The sequence below is a fragment of the Conger conger genome, chromosome 14, assembly GCF_963514075.1.
Source record: "Conger conger chromosome 14, fConCon1.1, whole genome shotgun sequence".
NCBI classification, from domain to species: domain Eukaryota; kingdom Metazoa; phylum Chordata; class Actinopteri; order Anguilliformes; family Congridae; genus Conger; species Conger conger.
Window position 1 is genome coordinate 7270373 of NC_083773.1, and position 20334 is coordinate 7290706.

Below are 20334 nucleotides of genomic sequence, written 5' to 3' on the forward strand. Positions count from 1 at the left end.
ACAGAATTTTCCCAGTTGGCAATTTGTTGAGAGAATATTTTTTACAAGTTTCTTTTACTATAATTTACAAAATGGTCCTCTGAAACCTCTGAGATATATTAATAATAATCTGAATAATTGTGTGAAGAAGCTTGGTCTAAGGAGCAAAACACCAAAGTTCATGCAAGTTTGATAAATTACTGCAATGCCCCCTATTGGCCAATTCTTACCATGTTTTGCAAATTAGTACACACTGACCAGCAGTACACAAGGACATGGAATCAAATTTCAAGATGACTAATCCTTCTTAAGTCTATTGAATGTGATGAAAGCAACCCAATACAGCCGATTAACATTCGTGATTGAGTCATAGACAAACAGAGACTGACCGACCAGAGGGGCCAGACAGACACAGAACACAGATTTATGGAGACAGTGGAGAGGAGAAAAGAGGATCTCCCAGTTAATGTTGGGTGATTTTTTCTGAGAATCTTGAACCAGACTTGATGATTGGATTCATACAATGCCAAAGAAAAATCATTCAGTTTGATTAGATTCTATGCAATGTAATCAAACATCCAAATACTGTTCTCAATTGTTGCTGCGGTTTGATTACACCAGATAACCCCCCATATCAATATTAATATAATCATATTGTTTTGTTATTTCAAATAAAATAATATACATTCAGCAGCAGCACTCGCACTTTTGAGAGAAATGCTAAACTTAACACCACCTTATGTATTGCTATGGAACCGTATGGAACACACCTCTCCGGTCAGCCCAAATGCTGCAATAAGTAATTACGCCAGCCATGGGTAGGGGGCTGAGCACTTTCAAGATACATTTCCTGGAGAAAGAGGCGGTAGTTAAATTTGATTGGCGCTAGTGTCATCCATTAGGTGCGTAATACTGGGAGAGCTCGAAAGATGTCAATTTTTACAATCCAATTGGAGTCAGAGTTTTAGAAGACTGACCAGTAGAAGTAAGTCAGGGGGGATATCCTTGAGCAACGCGGTAGTAGCAGTTTCTGTTTGTCGGTGTGTCAGTGTGAAGAGAATTGTTTCGCACCACTTTGTGGTCATGGTGCGTGTAAGTTGTTTGGCCTAGTGCTAGCTATCGAAGTTATTAAATGGTGATAATTATACACAACAACGGCTGTGTTATGGAACTGGATAAAATGGACGAGGACGACTGGAAATATCACGGAGAAGGGAACAAGAGCCTTGTGGTTTCTCACAGCCAGGTGAGTATCGATAGCTTAAGCTATTGCTTAGGTAGATGGCTAACTTGGCAGAAAACTAACGTAACAGTTGCTATGTTCACGAATTGCTGTTTATTTACTTTAGTTCTACGAACATTTCAAAATATCCACATTAGTTATCTCGAGAAATATGACAAGATGTCGTATAATAGTAATAGTCAATAGTAATATAGATGCTCTAATTGGACAGTAGTATTTTATGTGCTGTGGTCTTCCTTAGCGACCTAACGTTAGCTGGCTAGCCAGCAAGTTTGCCATGACACCACAGCTAGGTTGCTAACGCTTCATTGCCAAAAATTCACACCCGTTTATCCTGCCATTTATTTAGGACCAAACTGAACCGGTTCTGTCTAGCTATTTGATTGATTGTATTCTATGGGGTTATGGTAGCTAATGTAAGTTAACTTATTGTCAGGTAATTACAAGCTAAGAACGCATCTTTGGTGCACAACTTGTTAGCTCGCTAGCTAACGTTAATTGACAGTCGTCCGATCCGGCGATGTTGCGTTCGGCTAGTTGGCTAGCTAGCTAACGTCAACTAACTGTTAGCCAGCTAAAGTTTTATCACATTGTCACTAACTACGCCAGGCTAAGATACCTAACGTACCCCGGCTAGCTAGGGCAATTTGTTAACGTACAAGTTAGGGTTTTGTAGCTATTTAGTTAGCTAACTATAGTTAGCTAAGTAGCTTGGTTGGACTACGTTAGCAAGACTAACTAACTTGGCTAGCTTAGCTAGGAAAACGGTGGATGGTGAAATACATAGTGCAAACGTTATGAATTCGATCGGAGACACATTTTCCCTTTTGCGCTTCTCTCAAAACATGATGGTTAAGTTAGTTCTAGCTACAAAAAAAAGATAACATCAATGGTAACGTTAGTTTCTCTACATTGTGCCAAATCGCCTTCAAAAATACATCTCATGGGCAGCTGGACAAATGAGTCAAGCCCAGCTAACGTTACATCTAGTAATTTGGACACGTTTAACGTCAAGGACGTGAATACATATGGCTTCAACATTTTCCCCATAGTGCTTGGTTGATCGTAACTGGCTGAAAGGAGCGAGAATACATTTTAATATCATGTAAAATGCTTCAAGACATTACTTGGCTACAGTTTTAACATGCTTTAATACTGTCTGTGTAAAGGGGAATGGTCGTAGTAGGTGACAGTCAGGTTTTTGAACGGGTTTCTTTTTTTTCTTTCTTTCCACCCGTTGTTTTTCCATTGAGAATGGGTGTGTACTGTGAAAATACAGTGGCCCAGCCCTCCTCTTGCAGTAACTTCTTCCATTGTTTGCACAGAACGTACAGGTAGTTGCATGGGGGGAGATGGCATTACAGCAACTAAATGTGCATGCATAGCTACCACCTATTTCCATTTGCACACTCTCAGCAACAGGTTGGAGCTTTTTTTTTTGTGTTCTTCCCCCCCACGCCCCATGCTGAACACCAGGCATCAGTTGATTCAGACTGATTCAGCAAAACCATTTCAGACATGTATTTCTGTTAAGGAAATTTTAAGGTTAGTGCTATGTGCTTGGAATAAATTAAGTGTCACACGTTTGCGGAATGAGCTGCTCACTTTTCACTGACGGAAAACTGACGACTCTGTACAGAGCTCTGTCCTCCATCAGTTATACAGTTGACTCTGTGTAACTCATGCTGAAAGTATTTCTAAAAAAAATCTCCTAATCCGTTTGAAATGCCAAACGCTGTGTTCATGATTGTTTTTAATGGAACGACGAACCTTGTGATTCTGTGCAATTCGCTCAGGTCCCTGATGAAATGAAGTGAAATGAAGTACTGTGACGAATGAGTGACTAATGAGTGACTCTTTCCCCCTCTCTTCCAGCATTCCCATGTTCTCCGTCTTCTGAAGTATCCTGCAGGGAACGCCGAGCACCCCCCTCAGGTACAGTAGATACATGGTCTACTATTCACTGGGGGTGGGACGGAATATTGTGACACAATATATACATGGTCTTCTATTCACAGGGGGTGGGATGGAATATCGTGACTATATACATGGTCTTCTATTCACTGGGGGTGTGACAATATTGTGACAATATATACATGGTCTACTATTAACTGGGTGTGGGACGGAATATATTGCAATATGAAAACTTGACCAAATGGATTGTGGAGCTTGAAAATGTATTGCGAAACGACAAATTCTCTATTCAGAAATGGTAGCCTTAACCACAATGTTTTCAAATTAGCCAAAGGACAAACAACTTTACGTCAACCGTTTGCAACACCTTTACAATTTAAGGTCATAGCTCATAACCTAAGGTCGTTTTCAGTTGCTGGGAACAAAGAATTTCAGAAGGTGATTAACACTTTGGAGTGCACATTTCAGCCGTGACATGGTTCCAGCCGTTTATAGAAATGCAAGACAAAACGTAACTCAGAGGTTGAATGCTGCCAACTGCATCTCACTGTGGCTCCGATGGCTGGGCCTCCCGAGTCACCCAGTAGGGCCACTCTAGTAGGGCCACACTCCCATGTGAAAGGGCTCTTCCACCAAAATACAGCCACGGACTCATGGCCAGTCCGTTTCATGTGATACAGGGGCAAACCATTTTATTAACATTACTTCCATGATCACATACATTTTTTTCTTATACTTCATGCATTTAAAATAGGCACAAAAAAAAATGAATCTATGCAGTTGTGAAATTGCTTTGAAATGGTGTGATCCTCAGATGTATTTCGATGCCTTCCTCAGTTGTTAATGGCTTAGGGGAAACTGAAAGTGCACTTTAATACTTGCAAGTGTAATTGCATACAGCGCTACTTGTAATGCACTGAGGATCAATCAGAATGGCATGCTTAAAATGTATATGGGTGACAATCAGTTTAGGTGCAATAAAGTGTCAAAGATAAAGTGTAAATGACTCCAATAATCAATAATAGAAAAGATAGTTACATGGTCTCCTTTTAAAAAAAATGGACCTTTTCACTCCAGATTTGATCCCTTATGCTTGATATGGTATGTCCAAATTCTAACGTGCGAATGATCATCGATCAGACCTAGGTATGGTATCTGTGTTTACTCACTTTGTTTTAACTTTAACTATGTCTACATAGTCTCACAGCATTCCGATTTGATAACATTTTTTTCCACTCATGCCGTTATATATTGTGCATGTTATTTTGTTTGGCAGACACTGTAATAAACCGGTTGATCAACCATTACTTCTTCAAATAAATGGTTGGCATTTATATAGCACCTTTATCCAAAGCGCTGTACAATTGATGCTTCTCATTCACCCACACACTCACACACCGATGGCGATTGGCTGCCATGCAAGGCGCCAACCAGGTCGCCCCCAAATAAAAACTGAGTAGGTGCTTGGGGTGGAAAGACATTTTCAGGAAGAATGATCCTCTGTTGGCAGAGATGCCTGCATAAATTGCACACGTTATATATCTGTGACGGACTGGGAATGGATATTTTTCAAACCGCTGTACAATCAATAATAATCATTTTGGTTAAAGTGGTGAAATTCATGCAGAAGACTTATTTCTCGCTAGGTTCACTCCCCTTCGTGATCAGAACTTGTAGGGTCTGGAATACAGTGATATGGACGGACATACTGACGTGCATAAGGGCTATTTTTAATATTGTTTATTTAGAGGAGGCTAGGGGATATAGTTGGGCAAATCCATCGTTATGGATGTGACATTTGGCTGATGTTCAAACTGGAATGGGGTTGAGACATTCAAGGAGCTAACGCAAGCATTCTATTCTAATGTATGATTGGTTGGTTTAGATTTTTTTTTTTAAACGTGGGTTAAGCTACCATTGTATAATTAAAAGGGCTTTAGGTGGCTTGTGCTGTAAGGTTAACTTACGTCTTTGGCTGCTAGTCAGCTCTGGCTCAGCCCGGGGTGTCCAGTTTTATCCAAAAAGGGCTGGCATGGGTACAGCACTAACATTTTCCTCATTTTACTCATCAAGGCCTTGATTGCTTAATTGAATCAGGGGTCTTAGTGACGGACTGAAACAAAAACCTCCACCCTCACTGGCCCTTTCCGAATAAGATTGGACATCCCCTGTCTTCTGTGGTCCTGCCATTGGGTAGTTGTGCTTTTACATTACGTGGCATTTAGCAGAGGCTCTTATTCAGAGTGACGTACAACAAAGTGCAAATCAAACACAAGAACAAGTGCAAAGTGGACCCGAGAGTCCTACTGTAAACATACAGAAATTCAGAACCCTTGAAGAGTACAATCAACTTTCAAACTAGCATACCACAGTTGGCAGCTAGAATACAACAATACAACATCCAATAAAAACAACAATACCTATACAAGTCATTCCACCACCATGGGACCAGGACAGACAGCAGTCGTGAGCGTAAAGCGAGAGCATAAAGCATAAGTGAATATGAAAAACCCACGTTTTCCACCTTAGTGTGTTAACTTTGCAAACCTAGACACGCCATGGTGGAAGAGAGACTTCATTCTCCAGACTTTTGATCCGTTTGGTCATTGATTCGGGTCACGTCGGAGGAAAGGAAAGACAACCCGTTTCTCCGATTTTGGATTACATTACATTACTGGCATTTGGCAGGCGCTCTTATCCAGAGCGACGTACAGTTGATTAGACTAAGCAGGAACAACCCTCCCCTGGAGCAATGCAGGGTTAAGGGCCTTGCTCAACGGCTGTGTGGATCTTATTCTGGCTACACCGGGATTAGAACCACCGACCTTGCGTGTCCCAGTCATTTACCTTAACCACTACGTTACAGGCCGCCCTTTTTTCGAACAGGCATTCAACTTGTCAAAATTGGAAGTGCAGTAGATGCCAAAAATGGTGATCTACAAAAACAAAGACCAATGTGCTTTTCCTTTCAAAAGGAAGAACTTTTAACTTGGTTTATGTTCGTCTTGGATCAGGAGTCTTCATGAAATGCCCACTATACCACAGAACCAGTAACTCCACTGTTCATGAGCAAAGTGTTTATATGTGAGTTTTAAAAAAACCTCCTAGCTTCAGGTTCCTAACTGCCACTTTGTCCACTGTTTCCCAGACAACAGAGCAAGCCTTCCGGGACATCCAGAACATTGTTGACTTCAATAAAAATATCATGAAGCCACTCCTGGGAGAGCGATACGTCCACCATGGAGTAAGTACTATAATCTTTCTATTCAGTAAATATCAGAGGAATACAGTCCACTTAAATGCAGTTAAAAAAAAAAATGTTTCTTTTTTTGTATTTCCTGTTGAATAGATGGTATCATGTGTAGATTTTGGGTGAATCTTGTCAGCTCTTGAATATTTTAAGTTGAATGTAGTTTTAGGTGTGGGGAATGGAGTTAAATCCCTGGATGACGGAAACTGAGCCTCTTTAATCCCCACAGGAGGCCGTCAAACTACCTTTGGACTTTGTGAGGCAACTGTCTTTGAAGGTGCAACCAGAACGTCCAGGTAAGTGTCACTAAAAGGCTAGCGCAGTCACAGTGGTGGCGGCAGGTCTTCCTTCGCATGGTTTATCTCTGAAGTGGAACATGAGACATTTCCTGTTGCCGTCTTATGAAATCCTCCTACCCACTACGGGGTGTTGCAACCAAACATTCTTGGTGCCATGTGATCTGGCGGGCTTTTTTCCTCTGTAACTTATGTCTTCCCATAAGTAAAGACCGAGACTGGAGGTGAGCTTGTCTGATTTTTGGCCCGTCTGGAATTTTAACAGTGCTTGGGTGTAACCGTTTGTTGGCATAGCATGATTACCAAAACTATTGGACTTTAGAAGGAATTTGCCTTAAAAAAAAAATAAAAATAAAAAATAAATTAAAAAAAAAAATCATAATTTGGCTGAACATATCCCCGTACCCCACCCATTTTGCAATGTCCAGTTGCCCCCAACTGCAGCTGTGAAAATGCACTCTCCCACCTGGCAATTCCGGAGGTTGTAGACGTTCATCGTTGTCCCGCGAAAACGCATGGTTCATGGTGTCAGCAGCTCACCTTCACACTGCAGGCTAGCCGCTGGACTTGCCTCGCTCGGTGGGAGGAAGACCCATTAACCGCAGCTTTGACCGCAATTGACCAGCCGACCGGCCGGGGTCACTAGACACGGTTGCACGGAGAACGCCGTCTGGCTGAACCCTCGCGGTTGCGCATTGCCCTGGAGTGCCAGGCTGCAGGTGGCACTGCGGGTCAGGCAGCCTCAGGGCGCTGCCTAAGCTGAAAGAGCCGGCTTGTCCGGCAGCTCCCGAGAATTTCGCATTTCTGCTTCAGCTTTTGAAAAGATAGCATTCTGGTAGTTTCCGGGAACACGGGGAGGCAAGTCCAAGACTAGAAAAACAGGTGGGGGGGGAGAAAAAAATGCCATCCTCGCTGTGTAGGGTAGCTCATAATGTTGGCTTTGTTTCGTTGAATACTTGAGGAACTGGAGAGGGTGGGTAACCCAAGAGAGAATGAGTCTCCTTTCAGAGCAGAACCGACTCAAAAAGCTTTTTTTTTTTTTTTTTTTTTTTGTAATGGCTGATAAGAAATTAAGCAGACTCATGGGCTTCCAAGTGCGGTTTCAGCAAGGTGCAGGTACCAAACTGACAGTTATGATGAGTCACTCGGTCCTTCTCGTTTACTTCATTGACTGACTGATTTCGCAGTGAGGTTGATGTCATCATGGCTGGAAAGGTGGATGGGTGTATTCACTATCTTTAGCCGTGCGGTGGACAGGCCCATGGGGATGTTGTGCAACTGCTTGGTGTGCAATTCTTCTGAACCTTCAAGCCAAAGAGGCCATGGGCCGGGACACTGCCGACGGTGCAAAGTCCCGATGCGTGTTCTCATTGAATAAAAGGCAGTATTCAGTTCTAAGGATGGTTGAACGTACCATAAATTCAGCCTTCAATAATTGTAGACCAGACAGGTTCATTTCAAGGATCTGGCAAATGAGGAAACTGCAGAAAAGGTATTTGAATGTTCAAATTCCCCCGCTGGCTCATTGGCAGTAGTGCGTGTCGCACCATGCTGCAGGAGCATGACAGACCTTCAGCCGCTGTATGCCTGAATGACTGAAAGGATTGGGGAAATTTGGCGGAAATACCTGTCTGGTATGTGTAGGTGAGTGAGTCAGTCCTTGGCTGAAGTGGAAATTTTTTTTACATTACACCACATTAATGGCATTTGGCAGACGCTCTTATCCAGAGCGACGTACGGTTGATTAGACTAAGCAGGAGACAATCCTCCCCTGGAGCAACGCAGGGTTAAGGGCCTTGCTCAAGGGCCCAACGGCTGTGCGGATCTTATTGTGGCTACACCGGGATTGGAACCACTGACCTTGCGTGTCCCATTTACCTTAACCACTACGCTACGGGCCACCCCGTTTTTCTTTGGTGTCTTTTGAAAGGTAGACTAGGACCACGGCTGTTCGGGTAATCTTCTGGGAGTCATTACAGGCAGATTTGGCATAGCAGCCAACACGTTGATGGTTGGGAGTTCATTATTTTGTGTTTTTTGGGGGTTTGTCTATCCTCAGAGTCCCGCTGTGACAAAGTCATGGACACCTTCAGCGGATGCGCCTTGTGCCTCCCTAACCTAACTCAGATGCCCTCCTGTCACATTAGTCAACACAGACCTCCCCTCTGTATAGAAATAAAGGTAAGGCTGCAATCAACACAGACCTCCCCGCTGCATAGAAATGAAGGTAAGCTTACAGGAAACATCAGATGAAGCCAGATGCTGCGTTGCAGGAAATTATGCAAAAGCAAATATTTTAAGTACAGTGTATGTAAAACCCCCCACACACCTTAAAAAACCCCCCCCACTTTTCCCATGCCGTCTTCACCAATGCCCTTTATTGTGGAATCCAAACGCATGACGAGTCGATTTCAGACAAACAAAAAAGAAAAGTATGTGCAGCTGTGAGATTAACTGCTTTTTGTGGTCTGCGCCATCTTAAGGAGGATTTCAACCGTTTGTTTTTTTTTGTTTTTTTTTCAGCCAAAGTGCGGGTTCCTTCCCTTTTCTCGGCACGTCTCGAAGGAAATAAAACACAAGGTGTGCCGCTTCTGTATGCATCAACACTTTAAGGTGAGCGTGCTGCAACCGGTCCTCCAGTTGACCGTGTGATCTTTTTCTGAGTCCAGAACCTCACTGTCCTCACCGTGTGCCGGTCAGCTGTCAGGCTCCGACGCGTATTTAACCAGGATTCATACCTCATTATTTTTACTTGTAAATGAAGGATTCATTGGGCAGTAGGACCAGTGGGACCAGTCATTGCTTATTAAGTTCTGTGTTGCTGGAAGTTTGAGTACATTCGGGGAAGTTCGTACCCTCTGCTGGTTGTCCCCTGCTTAGTCTAATCAACTAAGTTGCTTTGGATAAAAGCGTCAGCCAAATAACATGTCATGTAATGTAATGCATGAAGTAGAACTGTAAATGCACAGACAGACACACACACACACACACACACACACACACTTACAATATTTCTTTACAAAATGTTTGGTTTTTGGCGCAGCTAGCCAATGGGGAGTGGAAAAGGATGAGCAGATACTGTCCCCTGGATCTCTTCTCAGGGTGAGTGCGCTTAATGCCAGTTATGATTCTTCATTTTGAATAATATTTATGGAATTGTATTAGTGGCTTGTCCAGCTATTCACCAATGCTGGTTTTGAACTGTTTTGGCATGGTTATTTTAAGGTAGCTGTACACTTATAATAGTGTTATTTCTGACAAGGCAAGGGAATGGAAGCCAGCTCAAGTTAATTATGTGCCAAAGATTTGCATGCTTAGTCCAGTCTATACCAATTCTGTTGTTTTTTTTGTTTGTTTTTGTTTTTGTTATCTTCATTTTGAACTGGTTTCATGTTTATTGCAAAATTACCACATTCGACAAAGCATTTATTTGAATTCTTTTCCATTTAGGAACAAACAAAGAATGTGCTTTGCAATTAAACACTTGTTACAGGAGCCACAAAACAACTTCAAAATATTTAAGGTACAAAATCTATTCATTTTCCCCCCTGTAGTTAATTTTAGTCTTCATTTGTACAGAGTTTTATGGTTTTATTTATTCATTTGTCAATATTACTTCCAGACTATTCTAGTTTCTCAAGAACAGAACTGTTAGACTGAATTGTGCTTCAGAAGGCCGAGGGTTCAGTGTTGCGGTCTGAAGCAGGGTTACGGAGGCGGTCTCTCATCGGGGCGCGCGCTGTTTTGGCAGAACGGAGAGTTGATATACAGCTGTAAGGAGGACGTGGACCTGAACGGGCTGGCCCAGCACCTCAAGCCCTACTTCCACCCCGGCAACGGGCTGATGAACGGGCACCAGCCCGGCAAGGCGGCAATGAACGAGCTGATCCAGGTCATCTGCAGCGCCCTGCTGAGCAGCGGGGACTCCAACCGGGCCGGGGAGCCCCGCAAGGGCCTGCCGCTGGAGGGCCGGGGCCACTGCGAGGCCAACGGCCTGTACCGGGACATGTTGCGCAACGGTGCGCCCCGCCGAACTGCACCCGCTACCCCCACACCCCACCAAACTGCACCCGCTACCCCCACACCCCGCCGAACCGCACCCCCTACTGCTACACCCCACCAAACCGCACCCCCCACTGCTACACCCAAATGCCCTGCCACTATTGAACAAGTCCAGACTGATGTGTGGCATTGTCCCTCGATGACAAAAGCCTGAGTGTTCGGCTGTGACTCATCCTGGCTGTTGAAACGTCTGTCCTCCGCACAGGGAGGAGTTCTCTTTCACATGGGTTAGGATTCTGTCCTGGCCTGAGTTCCCTTTTTCTCCTTGTTTTTACATAAGCGTGCATGACGTCACTTTTTCCTGTACTTGACGTGCTGCCGTTTGCATTGCAGGTAACCACTACCTGCCCAAAGACTGTGTTTTGTCTAAAATACTCCAAGTTCAGATGCTCGACAGCCTGGACATCGAAGGCCTTTATCCTCTGTACAAACGGGTGGAGCAGTACCTCGAGGAATTCCCTAAAGAGAGGTACTGAGTTGTGCAGTTTCTACACTCTGATATCCCAGTGGGTAAAGGGCTTTAAAGATCTTGTTTCAACACAGTGGCGTGTCATGAGTGAAATGGTCCACTGGGTGGCGCACATGTACAGAATGAACTTGTGACTAGGCATGAAGTCTGTGTGTAGTGGCAGTGTGTGCTATTTGTGCTGCGAAGACGGGCGCATCGTCCGCGTCGCGCGGCGGGACCTGTGAGACGCGTGCTCTCAGCGTCTCCTTCCTCTCCGCTCCTCCCAGGGGCAGACTGCAGATCGACGGTCCGTACAACGAGAATTTCCTGGAGAAGATCCAGAACTGCCCGTCTGAAGACGACGGCTCCATTGACTACGCCATTGGAAAGGTGAGCTCGCAAAAATAAATCCCCCCATTTGAGGGGAAAACATGGGAGTGACTGGGAGCAGACCGCACAGCAGAGGGAAAGCTTTCCAGGCATGTTGATCAGCTGCCCCACTGTGTTTCCCTGGCTGATCAGCGTGTGCGTGTGCGTGTGTGTGTCCCTGGCTGATCAGCTGCTCCCTGTGTGTGTCTGTCTGTCTGTGTGTCTGTGTCTGTGTCCCTGGCTGATCAGCTGCTCCCTGTGTGTGCGTGCGTGCGTGCGTGTGTGTGTGTTTCCCTGGCTGATCAGCTGCTCCCTGTGTGTGCGTGCGTGCGTGCGTGTGTGTGTGTTTTTCCCTGGCTGATCAGCTGCTCCGTGTGTGTGTGTTTCCCTGGCTGATCAGCTGCTCCCTCTGTGTGTGTGTGCGTGTGTGCGTGCGTGTGTGTGTGTGTTTCCCTGGCTGATCAGCTGCTCCGTGTGTGTGTGTTTCCCTGGCTGATCAGCTGCTCCGTGTGTGTGTGTTTCCCTGGCTGATCAGCTGCTCCGTGTGTGTGTGTTTCCCTGGCTGATCAGCTGCTCCCTCTGTGCGTGTGTGCGTGTGTGCGTGTGCGCGCGCGCGTTTCCCTGGCTGATTGTGGAAATCGCTGCTCTGGTTCTGCAGGTCCACCAGTACAGAGTGGCCATGACTGCCAAAGACTGCTCAGTGATGATCACGCTGGCGCCTTGTGAGGAGGACGAGCTGTAAGTCTGGGCTGGATGAGCCCGCGTCTGTCACACGACATCTCCCAGTCCTCTGCTTTATTCCCCGGCTCAAGGCTTCTTCATTAGTCTCCGAGGGTAAACTTGTTCTATGCACTCGGGAGATTTGGAAATCCGGAGTTTAAAAACAAGACGGCGGTACAGTCATCATAAGAAATACTTTAGTGTGTGCATCATCTCATGATAGCTTTGTTTAGTAGTGCAGTGGCCTTTTAAAGATGCACTCTATCGACAACCTCGTACAACCGTCGTCTGACTGACATGAGCTGGTAATGGAAGGAACAGTTTCCCCTTCGAACGGGTCGTTACCACAGGCAGGGAAGGGTGCAGCGTCATCGGCCAGGCCGACCGCTGGCTCCCAGCAGTCCGTGCAGTATCCTGTCACTGTGCTCACTACCCACTGCCGACACTGACTGAGCTAACATTAGTGTAACGTTAGTGACAAAATGGAACCTGTGCTCACTACCCACTGCTGACACTGACTGAGCTAACATTAGTGTAACGTTAGTGACAAAATGGAACCTGTGCTCACTACCCACTGCTGACACTGACTGAGCTAACATTAGTGTAACGTTAGTGACAAAATGGAACCTGTGCTCACTACCCACTGCTGACACTGACTGAGCTAACATTAGTGTAACGTTAGTGACAAAATGGAACCTGTGCTCACTACCCACTGCTGACACTGACTGAGCTAACATTAGTGTAACGTTAGTGACAAAATGGAATCTTTAATCTAGCCGGCTCAAAAAAATACTAGTTCGTCATTGAACATGATGGTAAAATTAAGAAAAATACAACTCGAGGAATCGCGGAAAGCGTTTTGACAGTTGCAACAGTTGATATCTAGCGATCAGTCCTGTAGCCACATTAATGGTATTTAGAGAAAGTAAACTGGCTGCTACCAGCACCAGGAAACGTACTGTTAGTCACACACTAGCGATAAAATCCAGATGAGCTAAGGTATTGAATTCTCCAAAGTCCAAATTTCTGCCTGCGCTTATTTGCCAACCAGAACCAAGTGCCAACCAGTAAAATGAATGTAACCGAAGCCGAGGCTTTCGTCTGCGGCGAAATTGAAACGTTTTTTAAAATTTGATAATTGTTTGAATTTCAGGCTGGAGCCTAACCTGGAGACTCAGCCCTCCAAGCGCAGGTTCACCTACTCCGTGTCCATCCTGGACCTGGACCCCAAACCGTACGAGAACATCCTCCAGCAGCACAAGCGCGACGCCAAAATCGTCAACTACTACCTGCGGTCCCAGCAAGAGGCCGCAGTGGCCGGCCTGTACCTGGAGAGGGAGCAGGAGGACTGCACGCTGATGTTCCACCCCGTCTGAAGCACTGACGCAGAGACGGAGTCCGCAGAACATTTTAACTCTTCATCTGCCTCCCCTCCCCTCCCCTTCCCCTTTTTTTTGTTTTGTTTTGTTTTGTTTGGTTTGCCATGCTCTCCAGAGGGTGAATGTGGGTGAGACTTGGACGTTAGCGGTAGGTGTGCATATCCTGGCAGGGGGCTGGTCTCCCTGGAGCGTGAGTGAGGTGCCTCGGTGTGTTTGGAGAGATGGAGGAGCGGGCTGGGCGGGGCGGGGCTAAATCGTTCACATTCACACTTCGTTTTGGGTCAATACGCCGTGGTGCTAGACACACATTGCTGTGTGGGGGTGTAACCGTGCCAAAAAGGCCTGTGGGGTTGTTTTATTGGAAAGCGTTTTTGCTAAGAGGCAACGTTTGAGAAGCTGGGAGGGGAGAGGAGAGGAGAGGATAGGAAGCCCACAGGTGGTGTTCCCGCCATCTTTGAGTTTGGAGGATTAAAAGGCACAAAGGTGTAGGAGCCTCAATTGTCATCCACCTTTTGTTTCACTTAGGTCACTCTCTCTCTCGGAAGGCTTTTCCTCTTCTGCAAACCGAGAAAAGCTGCATATTAACAGTGGAAGGAGTACGTTCCGTGTACGCGTGTAAGGGCGTGTACGCTCTTCCTCATCTGTTCGGGATACCGTTAGATGATGATGATGATGATGATGATGCCACAGCAGATCAGCAGGCAGGGAGAAACCTCTGCTGATCAGCCTGAAGAAGAGGCGGGGAAATCGCTAGCTAACCTTGACACTTTGGGTGGGAGTCACTAAGGGTATAGGCAACTAATATTTGATCAGCCAGTCTGGGTCCGGTTCCAGCCGGTGCGTTGTGGAAAGGATATAGTGGAACGCTGTGATATTCCCGTCTCCGTGGCAACCGTACGCAACTGCCATACGGAGCGAGGAACGTGGACAGAACACTGGTTATTTTTGAATTCTCAACTGACAGAATTGTTCCATACCTAAAATCAGTATTAATTAAATTGCTATTAATATCCATAATTCCGTTTCTTTTGAGCAGGAGGCCGCAGCGGGGATAGGATGGAGTGGAGAGGCCAAGCTGCTGGCTTTTCATAACCTGTAATATTTCAGACGGGAAAGTAATAGATTGGAAAGAATCTGACCCAATTACACATCATGTCCGATTTAAGTTTGGCAACTGGATTTTCAGAACCGTTCAAAAGGAGCTCAGAATTTCCTATTGGAACCACATTTCAGCCATTTCAGAATTGATTGCCGATCCTTTATCTGGAAGCGCAGTTTACAAACTGCCAGCAGGATGGCTTTTGTCTGGAAAAGGAACTAACCAAACGCATGTCACAGGAAAAGTAGTGAGATGATATAAAATTGGTATGATTATTATTTTTATTTTTTCTTAAACCGTAAGGCATCACCTTGATTTTAGGTCAAATGGATCTAAACTTTTATTCTAACGTGTGAAACAAGGTGACGGTACATTACGGAGGAAATTCAGTTTAAAAACAACGCCATCTGCCATTCAGTCAACAAACTGAATTAAAGCTGCACTCTGAAAAAGAGATGAATGTCATTTTGCACCAAAGAATGAGTTTTTGGATTTGCAGTATAAACCATTGAGGGTTTTGTTCAACCTTTGTTGCAAATAGGCCCAAGTTAAATAAATTCTTTTTTCTGCATTTCCAAACGGAAAAATAATAAACCCACTTGAACAAGTAAAAAAACAAATGTTGCTCTGAGGACAAATTTAATAGAATAAATGTTCACACCCTAAAGTTCAGAGAAATATACTGTATTTTTATGCGGAACTGTGAAGAGAAGTGCTACCACTTATCTGTGAATAACCTGTGTAAAGAATTGATATAACACTTTCCTTAAAAAAAACATCACACTGTGATACAGGAGTAAAACAAACTAAGTGTATAGATATAACCATCTCAAAAGTGGAATTTTGCCTTTGGGCATTTTGTATTTAAATTATTTATTTTTCTAGGCCTGGACTAATTATACATATTTACATGCGGTATATGTATACGTGGCTGAGAGAACGTGTACAGACGGCATTAACAGATGTTTCTTAACGGGGATTGTACAGGAGGTGTTTATATTGAATAAATGACGTAGAGACGCACGCTGGTGTTTGGTGTCCCGTGTTCCTACTCCGCGCGTACGGCTGTGATCAGCGCCTCGAAGGCAGCCTCCGCCCCCAGGAGACGCAGCACGCTCTGGAAGGCCCGGGGCGCGTCGTCAGCCACCTTCCCCCGGTCCGGACCTAACGCTGCGGTGCGGAAGAGAATCTGTCAGTTACACATTATGCTCAGCATCTAAATGGTAAATGGTTGGCATTTATATAGCACCTTTATCCAAAGCGCTGTACAATTAATGCTTCTCATTCACCCATTCATGCATGCATGCACGCACGCACTCACTCACTCACGGCGATTGGCTGCCGTGCAAGGCACCAACCAGCTCAGTCAGGAGCATTTAGGGGTTAGGCGTCTCGCTCAGGGACACTTCGACGCACCCAGGGCGGAATCGAACTGGCAACCCTCCGACTGCTCTTACCGCCAGAGCCAGTATCGCCCCCCCCCAATGTAGGACCGTTTCAGTGCTACAGAAAACCAGCTCAAATTATCCAAATTGAATTTGATTTAAACCTGAGGGACACGTGGAGGAGGACCTGAACATACACGCTTCCTGCTGCTCACCTTGTTCTGGCAGTTTTGTCAGCAGGTCTATCTTGGGCAGGATCACTCCGTCCTTCGTGACGTTAATGTTCCAAACGACGCTCAGCGTGCACCTGATTAAAACGGACCACAGTGTTACCTTGGCAACCTTCACTCCAATCTGGTTTCCTATACAGCTTTTCGGGCAATTTTGTTGTCCTGTGCTACAGGAAAATATACCTGGGGTAACTAGACCTCAACACAAAACGCAAAAAAAGGACGTGTGTGTGTGTATACAGAGCACTATTTTTAACAAATACAAGCTGGAATGCATTTCTTGCTAAATCCTCTTGTCAATAAGAAGCATGTTTAGAACGAGGTCAAAGGGGGATGTCAACCAAACGTAAGCAATGGACCATAAATCAATGGCACGGGATGAAAGTTGGGGGCTACCTACAATGTATCACAAAGGGTCAAAGGTCAAGGGTCAATTTTATTTTAACCTTGCTATGCCTTCACAGGCCGAGGTAAGCTGTGTGTGTTTTTAAGGCTATCAATCTCTGAACAGCTGCCCTTGCAGGGGCAAAGAGGAAGGTCAGAATTGTTATTTTTGAGTTTCACAGCTGACCACTTGTGCACTATATTGGCCCAATGAAGAAGCCACCAGCTAATATTCAATTTCAGACAAGCAAATATGTGGAGGGGCTGAAAGAGATACCCGGGTATTTTGGGGTTCTGGATCACCATGACGTCCCCTCTGCAGCCATTGGGAAGTCTGACCACCTCTGGGTACTTCTCCTGTCAACAGAGAAAGGGTCACTGCCTTTATTAACATATAATCCAGCCACAGTGCAAACAAACAAAATGGCACATTATTTGCTGATAAGAAAACGCAATAACTTTTTCAAATGATGAATAAACGCAAAGTTACGGGACGCGTATATCACTTCGATGAAAAGTTACAAAAAAGGAATACACCAACATTTTCACGTTTGTGCATTCACTGGCTTGGGTTTCCAGAGAAGTTAAGACAGTTTGAACTACAACCACTGAACACAGTGATCCACGCACCATCTGCATGTAGAGCTAGATCCGGCACAACAGCTGGATACCTTCAGAATACAGTTCAATGCTTCAGAAGGTCCGCGGATCACTGCACTCAACCAGCGGAAGGCGGAAGGATACATGTGTTCAGCGGTTATAGTTCCAACCGTCTTAAGGTCTTACCATTTTCTTCCCTGCACGTGCATATCTTGTGTAAATAAGACTGCTTCAGAGTTCCTGTAAGGTGTGTTTCTTCACTTTTTCCTAGTCTGAGTAAGTTGGAAAAAGGTATATTTCCCAAAATGATGGTGTATTCCTTCAAAGAAAACAAATGGTGAACAGAGAATCACGATCCACTCCACACATGAATGGTCCGGTTGGATCACGCACATTGTCACTCCATAATGTATTGTGCATCAATCAGTGTTGATCAACTTACTGATATTTGGCTATTAACTGAACAGCTACACGAGTAAAGATGCTTTGATTTTTGACATTGGCTCAGGCGGTAAGAGTAGTCGTTTGGCTGCCAAATGCTCCTGACTGAGCTGGTTGGTGCCTTGGTGTGTGTGTGAATGTGCAGCGCTTTGGATAAAGGTGCTATATGAATGCAGACATTTACCATTTTACCGTCAATGCCAGTGTCTAGGTTTGTGCATGATGCCAGGCAGGCAACCTCAGAAATTTGTAATGTGGAGGGAGTTTGTCCAATGTTGTTGAAATATTCCTTCAACTTTATGGGAAAGATGCGATAATGGAAATTTGTGGGTAAACTAACTTCACCGTGTCGTTGCCATGTCTTGGAGTTTAATCATAGCCTTGCCTTACAGAGCAGTCTCCTTATTTTTCCACCATAACCTTCACTGACAATGAAATGAACTTAGGTTGTCATTAAAATGGCAATTATTACAAAAAAAAGGAAACGCAGAACATTTTTCTGAGGTCTGTGAAGTATATGTTATGGTTGGGCGATGCTGCTGACTACATGCATCGCATTCTGTGGCTCGCCTCGAAGAGAACGCATAAAACACACGAAATCCCTTTGGCATATCGACCCCTTTCCCACTGAATATTACCCCAAGCCCTTCCACTTCCCAAAGTAAATGTAACATTTTAACACATTAGTGAACTTTTAAGTACACTGCCACAAGAGCGATGGAAATGCCAAGATGCCATTCTGTTACAAAAAGTACAACAGAATGCTAGTTTATTGAGCAACGGCACAAAGCAAAAACATTTACAGCACAATTGTGGTCTCCAATTCAAGTATGAAATGTTTTTTTTGTGCCCGACTCCAGTACATAAAACTGCTGAAGGAAGAACATTTCGTGATATTAATGAGTTAACGGAAAAACAAACCCCACGTCCTCCCTTCAGCCCTCTCGTGCTGAGTGTAATTGCACGCGTATAATAGCCCTCATTTCAGGCTCTGGGATGCAGCGCTCTACTAAGAACAGGCACCCGAGCCTGCAGTGATCTCAGGTGCTTGCTGCCAGAACACGGGTTTAATCAGCCCAGGGCAGCTGGTTTTCCCCGCTAACCGTCTGGCCGAAAAAAAGGTGTCATTTCTTTTAGTATATGTCTGTCTGGGCTTTGCACGTGTGCCCAACGCGGGCGGAGACGGACGTGGCCTTGGTGAAGTATGTACTCCAAATACCTTTCCTTCTTCAGGTGCCAGTAACATTTGAAAATACTCCTGCAAATTTTTTGCATTATGTGACAGGAGATATTCTGAATACTGTATTACTGAAAACATATGTATGTCTTCTGCTTGTGTCAAAAGGGTTAAAAATAATTTCAAAATCAATTTGACAAACCTCACACCACACCCCTAGAATGTGGTATACTCTCGGGGATATCCACATGATTACGTTCATTAGCATTTGGGGTGAACTGATATCAATAAATGCACTTTTATAATTCACTTTATTCGCAAAAGGTGAATGCGAAAGTGTTCACGGTGTTCACTGTCACTCGTACAAAACATACTGCTCCTAACCTCACACTGCGTCCGAAAATCAAATGCCCTATTGCTCAATCACAACAACAGACTTTTTTTTTCCATTTTCTACTCCGTGTTTGTTTTACGTAGGCGCGGCAGCTGCAGCCATGACGACCTCAGGGTGTCCCGAGTCAGGTGACGCCCACTGTCTCTGTGCTCAGTTCTCAAAACCAGGACCTCGCTTCCAGTCATGAGAAGGGTGAAAATAAACACCACAGTATAATTTTTACAGCGTCTATGAACTCATGTGTTGCCATGACGATGGAACGGCAAGGCCAACTTTCCCCTTTAACTGGGATCAACGTCTACATTCCGGTAGGGGCTTGAAAGGGGCTCGCTAACTCTGTTAGAGATTGGGGTCACTCCACTGTGGCTCTGCCCTCACTTGTCAGACTCGTAAACCGGCAGGACTATGAGCCTGAACAGACTGACACTCTCGACTGTGAAATAGCTGCCATGTGTCTTGTCAATAAACGAGCGGATCACTGGGTACAAAGGGGGAAATAATGGGCATTGATGTGGGTGGCCTCCAAACAAGCTCACTCAACTGTTGACCTACAAGCATATCGGAACCCAGCAGACGGCAGATTACCCAACCTGAGGAACGGTGAGTTATTTTAACATTCACATAGAGATGGAGCACTGTGGCCCTGAGATTGCTGTTACACATCAGCTACAGATGGTGTTCTTCACCAAGGCTGGAACGCAAGCTAGTCCGCGGATCGGTTTCATCTGAACAGAGTCCGGCTCGCCAAACAACAAAGGACATCTTGTCCGACTTGATAAGCACTATTTCAAACCATCCGGGTTGAATCTGCAGCAGTCCACGTTGACATTTAGAAGTGTGCGCAACTCACAAACTTGACTGGCAGGAGCCAGGAGAAAAGAAAAAGCAGATGGCGGTGTTATGAAGATGAACAGCGTCCTCGTAGACAGCCATGTGAGGTCAGGCACGTCCTGGGGAGGGGGAG

At 45.0% G+C, this 20334-nt stretch overlaps 2 protein-coding genes across 2 annotated transcripts in view; one reads left to right on the forward strand and one right to left on the reverse strand.

The window, feature by feature from the left end:
• The first annotated feature begins 943 nt into the window (after positions 1–943).
• On the forward strand, positions 944–15782 carry ippk (inositol 1,3,4,5,6-pentakisphosphate 2-kinase). Its single transcript, XM_061219078.1, has 13 exons — positions 944–1225; positions 3098–3157; positions 6285–6380; positions 6616–6682; positions 8742–8863; positions 9206–9295; positions 9726–9784; positions 10133–10205; positions 10434–10701; positions 11078–11213; positions 11480–11582; positions 12220–12299; positions 13435–15782. Exons 1-13 carry the CDS (start codon positions 1112–1114, stop codon positions 13655–13657), a joined length of 1491 nt encoding a protein of 496 aa, XP_061075062.1. The 5' UTR covers positions 944–1111; the 3' UTR covers positions 13658–15782.
• cenpp (centromere protein P) overlaps positions 15028–20334 on the reverse strand; it is a 105828-nt gene continuing 100521 nt past the window's right edge. Inside the window, exons 6-8 of the mRNA XM_061219079.1 lie at positions 17036–17115; positions 16360–16451; positions 15028–15929 (exon numbers count right to left, since the gene is read on the reverse strand). Coding sequence (XP_061075063.1) covers positions 15808–15929; positions 16360–16451; positions 17036–17115 — 294 coding nt within the window. The 3' untranslated portion in view covers positions 15028–15807. The remainder of the gene's footprint in view (positions 15930–16359; positions 16452–17035; positions 17116–20334) is intronic.

Excerpts from the sequence above, each read along its gene's own strand:
- ippk (XM_061219078.1), top strand. The coding sequence starts at position 1,112 with ATGGTGATAATTATACACAACAACGGCTGTGTTATGGAACTGGATAAA. Across the intron at positions 6,381-6,615 it reads AGCGATACGTCCACCATGGA|GAGGCCGTCAAACTACCTTT; the intron begins GTAAGTACTATA and ends TAATCCCCACAG. Across the intron at positions 8,864-9,205 it reads CCCTCTGTATAGAAATAAAG|CCAAAGTGCGGGTTCCTTCC; the intron begins GTAAGGCTGCAA and ends TTTTTTTTTCAG.